Consider the following 12,355-nt stretch of genomic DNA (forward strand, 5'->3'; position numbering starts at 1 on the left):
CGACTTTTCTCCTAATGCAATAACATTTTTCTTAAAGATATGCTTTAACAATTAGTCTTATTGCAGCCCCTGACAGCATCTATCCAATGAGAGGTGGCTAAACCTTTCTCCTTCACTACTCAACCATTCAGGTCCAGCCTGTAACAACAGGATGGCAATGACCTGACTGGATGTTGCTTCCTTTAAAGACATGCCTAAAGCTTTTTAAGCTCTCTTGATAAATTGGAAGCCATCATAATTGTTTTATAGCTAAATGCAAATAGTTTAAATGCCCTAGTGATTAATTTTATCTTACCTCCTAGAGTTGTAACATGCAGGTTTTCCAATATGGCTGGAAGTTCTTCAGAATTATTCCTTTGTCTCTTTCCTTCCATTCCATTGTGTGTCCTGCTTAACAAATATTACTTGTCTGGAACTTATTTTTTAAGCCATTCTTTTTCCTCATGCAGTGGTGTCTTGAAATGAAACTGCTTTAATTCTGCTACTTCCCTGAGTGCAAGGTGACCATTTTTTGAGTCTGATTTCTCTGCTAACCCTACTGAGAATTTGTTTAGGAGAGTCTCCTTCTGTAAGTCTTGTTATCCTTGATATTTGACTTTTTCTCTGCTGGCACTTTTTTGGCCAGTTTCTGGTGCCAGCCAAGTTCTTTGAGAGAAGGTTCTTTGATAGCTATCTGGTATCAAACCACATCAGTGTGAGACAGTTCACAGGCCACTAACCAGCATGCTGAGAACTCTTCTGTATCATGTGGCCATTCTTAATTAACATGTTCAGTTGGACTCGTTCATTTGCATGCATCTTTTGTGTCTAAAATTTAGTTAGATAATTTCAAGGTTCATGACTAATTGCCTAATTGCCATGTAGTCATAATTTCTGTCTTCAAAAGAGAGAGAAACCTATTCAGAATTTTTACATAGATTATTCTCATGACTGAACCAACGTTTATATACAGGTCAGCAGCAAAGCAGGCTTCCCATTGATACTGTCAGCAAACCTCAAATCTGATCAGCAAAATATTTTAGTGAACTATTTAGTCAATGCTGAGAGCCAAACAATGCAAAGCCTGCAGTTGAATTTGTGGTGTGGGTGCTGGAGGTACATGAGCTTCCCCACAGAAAGGGACACAGATATCCATCAGTTGAGAATAGTTTTGCATTCCTATTGCAGTGGAAACTATGAGCAATAGGCTCTGACATTCATGAGCAACACATCTGGGCACTGAGGATTAACATTAATTCTGACATTACACCTTCATTGAAAACAAAGTTTCTGGAAGAAAGGACTGGTAAAAGTGAACTCTAAATGTGTATGTACCAGTAAAGGCTCCTAACTTCCCACAGAAACACAGTTTACAGTTGACCCTTCTGAAGCTTATGGGACTAGGATTGCATTGGGGTTTTCACCTACTATATTATTCATTAATCAAATACTGTTCCATTTTAAAAAGGAATAAAAGCAGATCTGATACTCTAAATATTGCAAATATTATGATACTTAAATTTGCATTAAAAACTTGTTTTGCAAAGCAGAAGAGTTTGGACAGTTGTCTTGAGTTCCCACTGGTTCCCCTTTCTTGGTCTGTCAGTCATGCCCAGATCTGTGGTCTCAAAGAGATGGAAGTGACTGTTGCCATTGCATCACAGGTGTAAGTGACAAAAGAGTAGGAGATAAAATGTACAACTGGCTTTTTGCCACTAATTTATGCAACTGTTTGAGAGTCAGAGTTGTGAAGATCTCTGTGGAGAGACATGGGGACACATAGATACACAAATACAGGCTCGGACAGCCTGTGGAACCTGTAACCACAACCTCTCAGCAGAAGCTGGTCCAGGAGTGAAAGTAGAGTGAGAAGTGTTGCAGGTACAGTACATCTCTGTGCCACATCTCATTAGGGGAGTGGGAAAAAAGTATCTGTGCTGGGCAGCTACAGGTTGTGGTTTGGCCTTGCAAAGGAAGGGCAGAAAACTGAACGTGGTTTAATTTGCTTTTTAAGTATTGGTCATTCCCATGTCTATAGTGGTACCTGCCATAGGCCGTCTCAGCCTGTCCTTCAGCTCACCAAAGCTGTAAAGCTGTAAGAAAGTCAGGAGAAGGTTTAGGATACCCCTGAGCCAGGCATGACACATGTGAAGCTGAAGTGTGCTCTTGGTATGCACCTGGGATTCTGTGAGTGGGGAGCAGCGTCTCCTCCCCAAGGCCTGGCTCAGCACATGCAAATGTTCTACAAATTCTCACATCACATCCTAGCCCCATTTCTGAAACAGTCCTTGACGTACTCCCAGGGGCCGCAGCAGCCCCTTCTTTGTTGCAGGATAGATAGCAAAATTTGGCGTGCCAAGCCAGGTCAGCAGAAGGCTGCTTTTCACCCTCTTTCTGCTGACAGTGGTAGAAGAGCTGGGCTGTGGCACTAACAGCCCTGCTGCTGCTGCTGCTGCTGCAAATGAAGAAAAGAGTGAAGAAATATTAGTACCACATTTAGCTTTATTGAAATTGAACAAATACCTTTTTTTTAATAAACCCTTTTACAGCAAGTGTAAAATTTTAATGTTTGACTCATCCTATGATACAGGTTGTCTTCTTCCATGTAAGCAAAAATACCATCTTTTTTTTTTCTTTTTTCTTTTCTTTTTTTTTAATTTTCTACTTTAAAACATGTAGCAAGGATTTGAATAACGCAGATCTGGCACCAAAAGGTAACAGGTCCTGAAAATCACAGTACAGTTTCAAAATTCTTAGGTTATTTAATGATATTTAAAATGATAGCCACTTTGAGTAAAGATATAAATTAGAGGTCTGTAAACAAGTTGTGTTTACCTATAGAGCTATTGACTGCAGCTACAATGAGAGCGGTAATAGAAACTCAATGCTAAACTGAGCTACACCTTTGAGGAAACAATTTCTTACTAAGTAGTGTGGTACAGGGTAGCACAATAGGTAAAATACAGTTTGGCACCTCAAGTTGCATGTAAAATCAGCAGAAATAAAATGAAGTAAGTGCACGGTCTCCCAACAAAAATAAACCAGGCAGTTTCACTAGGTTTGGAGTGTCAACTATCAAATAAATCACACGACACACAAGTTCAACCTGGAAATTACAATTCTAGTAAAGCAAGATAATATTAAAATGCACACCCACAAGGATAGTAAAGTATAAATCTTTTTTTTCTTTTTTCTTTTTTTCCTCTCCCCTATCAGTAGAAATAATTTACAACCCACAAAAGGACTCCTTGGTGAAACCACTACCTACAGACACGGTCATGGAATGTAGCTCAGTAGACTTATTTCAAATAGAAAGGCAACATTATCCTGAAAAGGTTTGGTCCTCTTATAACTCACTGTACTGTAGCCACCACAGTCTCTTGGTAGATGTTTTACAAGAATTGTTTGTTTTCTGATTCTCTTTTTTTTGTGGAAGGTTCTATCTTCATGATAAAGCTGGGTAAAACTTGGCCCCAATTACAGATGTCTGATCAATGCTGAATCTTGAAGAACACACTGAGAGTACATATGGGGAACCTCATTGACTGGTGTCACAGCATATATTGTCATGCAATCACTTTTCCTTCTGTACTTCTTTTCCTCTTTGCTAGTTTCTCCAGTGTTCTGGGGGAGTGGGAAATAAATCCTTAGTCCAAGTTACATAAAGACATTTCACTGTTTATTTACATGTGGATCACTTTGGCTAAGAAGTCCTGGCAAACCAGAGTTGCCTATTTCTTGTGAATGTCCTCGTGCCGTATAATTTTGTATGTAATCCAGTAAAAGATGTTGAAAATGAGGAAAGCGAGTGGGAATGCAGCACGGGATATTGTATCAATCCTTTTTGCACGGTCAACAAACTTCTTTTTGATGGAATCTGAATCCTTTGGTGGTGGTGGTGGAGGTGGGTTGGGTGGAGTAGCCTTGACTGCTGTGCCATCTTTGACTTGGAGGCAGTGACCCATGCCATAGCCACTGAAATTGAATCGACTGTCACGAGCAACTTCATCTTCCTGGAGAATAAAGAAGACAAATAAGACACACAATCATCTGTCTATTGAGCATGCCATGCACTTGTGTAGTTGAGGTGCACCCCTCCAAAGCACCTCAGCATATCCATTGGTTAAGTTAGGATATAACATCCAGGTTTCAAAGACAAACAAGCAGTTAAAACTTGCATAAAATATCTGGATTTTATGTATCTTCCAATGTTTGTGAATCAGAGCTTTATTTTTTCTATTTATGACTGAATCAAGTGCGCTGAGCAGCAATCTGTTTTGCAGTCCCACAGGGAAGAGATCTGACTCCACAGGTTTCTCATTGCTCTCCTTGGGCTTTCTGTGAGGAGGAAACATGGTAATGCTGGTATCAGGGAGTCTGTGCCAGGTTGAATAGAATGTCCCAGCAATCCAGGGGCCCAAGCTCAAGGCAGTGTGTTTCCATTACTCAGCCTTAGCACAGCCTTGCAGCTCTGTCTCCAGTCTACAAAATGAGGAGGAGTGTTCTGACAATCAATACCTCAAAGTGCACTGGGCACTTGGATTTAGTGGTAACTGGGAGTTAGATGCAATAGCATGAGCTAATGTGTCACCATCTTGCAGAAATCCATTCTCTTTCATGTCTGAGTGGGTGATATTTGTTTTTGGAGAGGTGAGTAACTACCACTGAACTTTATTGCTATGATAACTGCCTAATGAAAGGCTTGTGGCTGTGCTGGTAAATTCTCATGACATTTCTCCTGTCTGATAGCGCAATAATACACAAGTTAACAGCTGCTGGCAGCCCTCCATGAAGGAACCAAAACCAACAGACAAAGCAGCTCTATTATTTTTTGTTTCAGAGGGGATCAGTTGTAGGTTCAGCAGCTTGCCCTAGTTAAAGGCCCTCTCTTTGACCAAGAGATACTTCACTGTGGACTGAAAATGACCACTTCTTGGGCTCACAAGGAGTGCATTCCCTCACAGGGGATAGTCCCTCATATCTCTTACTAAACCACAGCCTTCTGAACTTAAGAGAATCAAAGACAGAAAGAAGAAAAGCGTCACAGCAGCAAGATGTTGAATAAGAAGTATATTGGCTGAACTTGGGGATGGAAAGGGTGGAAAATTTGCACCTATTCAGGATGTAAACCACTGCTCCTTCACAGAAACACCTTTTTCAATAATTGCATTTTTCTCTCTCCCCAGCTGCAGCATTGGAATTAAATATATCACCTGACTTGCTCTCCTTACCTTGGAGCTGACACGCAAACATGAATAACCAGTGGTGTGATTCAAGGCTACCAAATGAGAAATAGTCACTCTGACTGCTTGTGGCATTGAATGTTTATGGAAGGAAGATAGGCAGTAAACATTACTTTGGAACTACTGCCATTTCAGCCTGAGGACTGTTCTACACTGTACCCATAAGCAGGTGGAAAACTGGGTCATTGCAACCTGTTTGAGTAGTTATAACCTTTTCATTTCAAAAGTTCACCATCATTAAGAAAAATAATGGTCCTCTCCTTTTTCAATTTTATTTATTTGCAGTTTGCAGTACCTCTGTGAAAAACTCTGCTTGTCATAGTGATTATAAGTATGTCAAGTATTTTGAAGATGAACCTGCTGAGACCTATGTTCTGGCTAGCCTCATAGGCAAGGCTTTTCTTGCATGACTTAATAACACTGCAAAGTCCCCCAAAAATACAGGGAGATGCCTTCCTCTCAAAGCTTTCCCTTTTACTGACTTTGAAGGATAAAATGCATGCCCAGGACATGCAAGGTGATTAAAAAGGATAACAGATTTTCAGCAGCTGTGTTGCCATATGTACTTCATTCATTTTTAAAAAAATTAATTTCTGTTGCTCCTGAGAGATGTGTGGGAAGAGAAAAAAAAGCACTGAGCTCAATGCAGGCTTGGAGAGTCCTGACTTCCACTGTGCCCTGCTGGGTCACGGCTTTGTCACATGGAGCAGAGCAATTCATCTTCTATGTCAGTCCTCCTTTTGAGCTTACACTTTGGCAACCAGAGTGTGAAGCCATCTGGGATTAAGGACAGGGATATTTAAATCACATTCTTTCAGGTATTCAGCACCCAACCTTTAACTATAAGGAGCCACTTATTTCCCAAAGGGATTTGGAGCTCTGCTTTCCCCACCCAGACAGTTTCTGTGCTACTTCTCACAAAACCCAGAGGGAAGCACCCAATTCTCATGTTAGTTTTTTATTCAGGACTGCAGTAGATGTGATTTACCCTGGATACAAGAGGAACAGCATTCACCTGGGGTATGAAGAGTACATGCTCATTTTCCTTCTCTGCTCGAGCAGATTTGAATCTCTTTCTCCCAGATAAATAATTTGATCAGTTTGTTACCTGTTTTCCCAACGTAGAGTTGTTTGCTGGGTGCAAAAAAAAGTGTGTGTTTATGTAGGGGTTTTTTTAACCTTTATCAGAAAAATCTTTTTCAAAGACTAAATAAGTAATTAAGAGAATGGCATTGTGTTTGGTATTACACTCTACAAACATAGCGCTGGAGACACCCAAGCTGTAAGGTTTGTGATCACCTAAGTGCCACTGGAACTGAAGAAAGTCAGACTCCTCACAGCCCCACCTCCAGCCATAGAGATGCTGCAGCTCCACAACCATCATGGGATTTTAAGCAGTAAAATCACTCAGGAGCCGAAAGAGCTTTGCAATCTGGCACCCACACCCTGAGCTCTGCCAGGTCTCATAGGCAAGACCAGAGCCCATCAGAGCTCTCCCATCTGACCAGACACCACCTGAAAGACCTCAGGGTAGTGAGATCTCTGACCTTTCCAATAAAATCAGCTAATGGTATTGAAAGTTAACAGTGAAACCCTGAATATTAAGACCCACATGTAGGTGTTAGGAGGATACTTTTCCCATGAGACTGCACAGTCAGTGTACTTCTGGCCCTCTGAGCCTCTAAACCAGTTCCACCCAAAATGAAACAGTGGGCACAGAAAGACTTTCTCCATGCTGCTGAGGGGAGCTGGGGATCAACCCAAGTGCTGGCACTTCATTGTTCATGCTGCTTGTTGTTTAGCTCACTTTGGCATGGACCATACCAACGTACTTTCTCCCAGATGAACCTACTCTGCCGTGGACTGATCCTACATGAGTCATGTGGTGATACCTGGCCTCAGGAACAATAAATTCCCTTTTGTAATCTACTTCAGCAGTATGCATGTAGTAAGCTGTCTCTAAAACACCCTAATCTTATGACAAAACTACAATTTGAAATTTCAGATAATATTCCAACATCCTGTTACATATAAAGGATTTGGGGGAATAGTTACAGACAGAAAAACGAATTTATATACTTTGACAAAGAGAGCCTTTTTTCAATCATGTTTCAAAGTGTGACATGAAGAACTGACTTCAGGTGCCTTCCATTAAGTAGTGGATATGTCTTCCTTTAACTTAGTGTGTTGGTGAACTACTGGGAAACCTACCAAAGGTGCCTTCTGATGGGGTTGCAGAGTGACTCTTTATTCTCAAGGTTGTATTCACTTCACAGCCTCTGACATATCTAACATGGAGACTCATCCAATGACAGTCTTCAACCTCTCCTGTTCACTAGCTTAGTCACTGGCAAAGTAGCCCAAACTAATTTGCAAACATCTCTACTATTATGTTAACCAGACTACACTTAACACTTAAAACTTATTAATTTTAAACTGGACAGGATCTACTTTGCACAAATCCCAGACTATTTATGTATTTACAAATTTTAAAAGCAAAATCAAAGAGCAGCTGGAAGCCACTGAACATCAACTGGAGTGGCAGAATCCACTGCCAGTGAAGTCTTTAACTTTATTCTTCTAAAGGGATATGATGTTAGTGTTACATAATGCATAGTTATAACTTCATCTGCCCTTGATTAAAGCATACGGAAAAGGGTCACAAGCAAGGATGAGAAACAGAAAAAAATAAATAGCAAGATAAAAGTGTTCTTTTGATAGTTTTCTTTCAGATGTCCACATCCTGAATACTTTAGTAGAATTATCCTTTGAAAACTAAATATATTTCCTGGGATTTGGGCAAATTCTTTCTACAGATCATTTTTCAGTATAGGTTTATGTGTATCATCTTATGGTGTCATAGTGAGCAGGCTTGAGTATTGGCTCTAAACAATTTTTATCAACAAGAATTACATGTTTTCTAAATTTTTAATTTCCTATTATGAGTTTAGTAATTTCCTGTGCTTTACAACGTAAAGGCATTAGATTTTCTTGACTTAGCTTACAGTAGGCAACAACTGTAGGTAAATGGAGATGGGCTAATATTTCTGACATGGTTTTCTTTCTTCATCTTTCATCTTTGTGAAGCTTTTGTTTCTATTCCATCAGGTTTAGAATGTATTTCATGCTACCAGCTTCACACCAAAGCATCAGGAATGGGGAAAACACTTTAGAAAATCCAGCCCATTCAATGCCTTCCATGCACAGCTTTCTGCACAACGCATTCTGAAGTGCTTTGTCCTCACCACTTTTAAATGCTTATTGTCAGCATTGACTCAGTTTTAACAATGAAGAAAATACAAGAAAGACTGGCTTCAAACAGTGTATTTAATTTACTCTGATTTGATTTATTCTTTTAATTTTGCTACTCTTTTTCCAACATATGGTCAAAAAAAACTATTTAAAAGACTATCTGGTTTAATTAAATTTCAAGGACATGGATGATTAATTTTAGGTGTAGGATAGAGAGCATCACAGAAATTTTCCTTTTGGTATTCATAAGCACAAAGTTAGAAACTCACAATCAATTCAGAGTTGAATGCAAAATGGAATCAATAGGAAATAGACACCAAAATATCTTTGGAGATTTCATTCCTAAATTGCATTTATGACTTTGAGACATGTTTTCAGTTTTCAATAGTCATTGTGTGTGTGGACAAAGGTAGTTCAACTGAGAAGCATGTCTGGACTTTCAAATCCCCTTTGGCTCCTCACAGGAGCCTTTTACAAAGCTAAACTGTCAGGAGATGAGGGGGAAGGTCCTTTCATAGATTAACTGTTTAAAAGGCAGTAATGGAGTTTGGTATTAAAAGATTGATTTCATAACTGAGGGATTTGCTGGAGGGAATCTCCAAGAATCTGTGTGAGAACAAATAAGAAGGAATTGATTTATAAATGAGCTGGGGCAAAGATTCTTGAGGGAGGTACACAGGTGAAAAAGGACATTTAAAGGAGACTTTCCAGAAGGATTCTAAAAGCTGAGTGACTAAGTAACAAAATAACAGAAAATGAAATACAGGCTTGACAACAAGTGCAAGATAAAGCACATTGCAGAAGATAACTCTAATTACACATAGATAGTAATGGGTTCAAAATCATCAGGCTTTTTTTTCCTTGATGGGAATCTGGGGAATTACCACATAGTGGATTCTGACAACATTAGTCTTCTAAGCAGCAGTCAGGCAAAGGGCAATCAAAACAAAAAATATCTTTCTGCCATTTTATCCACTCCCAGCGTGACCAGTTTTTGAATACATGAGGCATTTCTAGTCACTCAAACGTAGTGAAAACATAGCAGAATTAGATAAAATACAAAGAAGAACATCAAGAATGATAAAAACTTTTTTTGCATTAGAAGGAAGAAAATAAATGAGATCTCTTCATCTTAGAAAAGCTGTGTTTGGGGGATGATATCACAGGATCATATAATCATAGTGAAAATTAATAAATGGAAGGAAAATAAGTAGGTTATGGTTTTAGGAGTTTATGTTGGCTTTTTTTTTTCTTGTTTTCAATGCAGAAAATAGGATAAAACATGATAACATGATGAAAGAGAAAGGGAAATTTTTTAAAGGAAGTTTATCTTTCATTTATGTGTGTAAATCTTTCTGTGAGGCCATTTCAGATGATGAAAAAAGCACAATGATACAGACTCATGGGTCCATGTGCAGTTATTGAAATTGCAACCTAGTTCATGCAAAAGTGGTTGCTTATTTTCAAAAGACAGAAAAGTTCTTCTAGGTTTGTCTCAGAGCTTTTAAATACGATATCCATGCCTGACCACTGCTGGAGAAAGGATCCAGGGACAGAGGTCATTCCTTCTCACCAAACATGGCATGTCCTCTGGGAATTCAGATCTTTCACCTCTTCATAATGTAGTGGGAGCTGGAGCCAATGTTGAAAAATGTTTGAATTTTCCTAGTTTTAGTATTTTGAATGTCATGTTTTTCTTACATATAGTTTTGCTTTGGGACTAAATCCTGCAGACAGAGAAAGAAGTGAATGTTACATGGCAAACCTACGTGTTGCAATTTCTTATTTGGGGTTAAAAGGAAAGATGGAACAAGCTATGGTGATATTTGGCAATAAAGAGGCCACTAAGAAACTTCTCTGATTTCTAACACTCTGAAGAGCTCTGGATCTCAGCTCACCCATGCCAGATGCCATTCCCAATTCTCCTTAACTTCAGAGAAACAGAAGGTGATGTAAAAGTACCACCTTCCAAACTCTATCCTGCAAGAAGTAGAGACAAAACTCTTTCAAGATTCTGGTCTAAATATTGTTTTCCCTGAATATTCACCAAGATTTTTCATCAAAAACATAAACAGTCTCTGATGAATCCTACTGCATGATACCCCTCCACCAGGAATCACCATTCTGCATGTTAAAGTGGCATTCCTCCCATTTCTGCCACTCTTAACAGTGATTTTCATGCTCACTGAGGTTTGCTTTTGCTCTTGTTTGAACGCTCATGCCTTATAAAATCTAAGTAAAACAGACCCTGCATTATAAATAGCACAAACATTTTTATTAATGGAAGAGAAATTGGTCATCATTGTCTTTGCTAAGGCTTTCCTATGGACAAATTTGAATGTGTTTTAGAAAGCTGTGTCTAGTAATATCTTCTGTGTCCAACAAGCAGCAGAAGAATCTCTGAAGCATGAGTGATTTACTTACTCAGTATGTATGAACAGCAAGTGAACTGTTGTTAATACAATAATGAAATGGTAGTTAATGTGGCTTCACCCTTTTTGAGTAGAAATTGAACATTATCCAACTGAAAGACTAATATAATTTAAACATGTTGTGAGCAAAAATATTTTCCTGGCTTGAAATATCTATAAGTGGAATCTAGATTTTTCAAGGATTATTTTAATAATAAAGATTATATAGTCAGTAAGGGTGACTGAGTTGTCAAAAAAAAATCCTTTTTCTTTGGTAAAACAAGACATCCTTGTCTCAGTCTTGCAAACATAGTTCATGAAGATTTCTTCTTCAAGTTTTATAGATAATATTATTAATCATTTCATTTTGGGGGAGGGAGAACCAGATGAAATGCTGTTTTGCAAAGCATCATAGATGCTATGATATAGAGATGGTTATTCCTCCTAAGAAGACAGCAGATTGATTCCTGACACAGTATCTTGGTTTCTCTTTGTTTTAAATGAAAGTAATGCCTAAAAATACTGAGACACAGTGACCTGAATGTGTCTTATAGGTATATTTAACTGCATATTAAATCCTCTTAGGACAGTGAATTCTGGAGAATTGACTGCTCATGGGTAACTTCTGCCATTCTCTTGCCAATGAAAGCAGAGGTTGACCAGTTTATCAGCAGGAATGGGGCATAAGTGTTTTATATCAGACAAATACATGTCGAGGACCTAGATTTGAAGGATAATCTGCTCTGACCAGAAATCTGCTTGATACAGAACAATTGACTTCTGCTCATTCTGTCTGCATGCATGACTGAACAAACTGCAGTTAGTTTTTAAATATGTGACTATTTCAGCCAGAACATGAAATACCTGTTAATGGGAACATCAAAGTTAAACAATGTAAACCAAGACTACATTTGTTAAAGTTTTAGAACATTTAAAACCCCAAACCCCAATGCAAATGCACCTAAAACTTACTTATCCCATTTTGTCCTGCTTGCTGCAAAATATCTGTTCCAGGAGAGACAGACAGACTCTCACCTACATCCTTTTGACTGTGTTCAAGCCACAGCCTCAGACTTCAATGCTCTCCTGCCCTGAAATCTGTTGCAGGGTCATCAGCAACCAACAAGTCCTGCCACAGGACAAGGGCACATGGTGTCTCCAGGTGTGTGACAGGCTTGGAGGAACAGCCAATGTCACACATGGGGCACCGAAGCTCACAGACAGGAATATTTGAGCACCCACTTCCTCAGGATTTTTCCCATCAGGTTCTCTAGTCCTTTTCTCAGAGCAGATTCAAATATTTTGGGGAAGATGATTTTTATCGCATCTTTGGGAAATTTCTCATTGGACTCTGCCTTAACTGTGGTCACGGAATATGCTGAGTTGACAGGAACCCATCAGGATCATCATGGTCCTTAGCCCTGCACAGGACCATCCCCGAGAGTCACACCATGTGCCTGAGAGGATCAT

At 39.2% G+C, this 12,355-nt stretch overlaps 1 protein-coding gene across 3 annotated transcripts in view; it reads right to left on the minus strand.

Moving 5' to 3' along the window:
- Nucleotides 1–2,475: 2,475 nt before the first annotated feature.
- The window catches only part of GLRA2 (glycine receptor alpha 2), a 136,183-nt gene continuing 126,303 nt past the window's right edge, over nucleotides 2,476–12,355 (minus strand). For all 3 annotated transcript variants that reach the window (XM_071569625.1, XM_071569608.1, XM_071569617.1), the window contains one exon: nucleotides 2,476–3,992. In XM_071569625.1, coding sequence (XP_071425726.1) covers nucleotides 3,711–3,992 — 282 coding nt within the window. In that variant the 3' untranslated portion in view covers nucleotides 2,476–3,710. The remainder of the gene's footprint in view (nucleotides 3,993–12,355) is intronic.

The sequence above is a fragment of the Pithys albifrons genome, chromosome 1 (genome assembly GCF_047495875.1).
Source record: "Pithys albifrons albifrons isolate INPA30051 chromosome 1, PitAlb_v1, whole genome shotgun sequence".
In the NCBI taxonomy this organism is placed as follows: domain Eukaryota; kingdom Metazoa; phylum Chordata; class Aves; order Passeriformes; family Thamnophilidae; genus Pithys; species Pithys albifrons.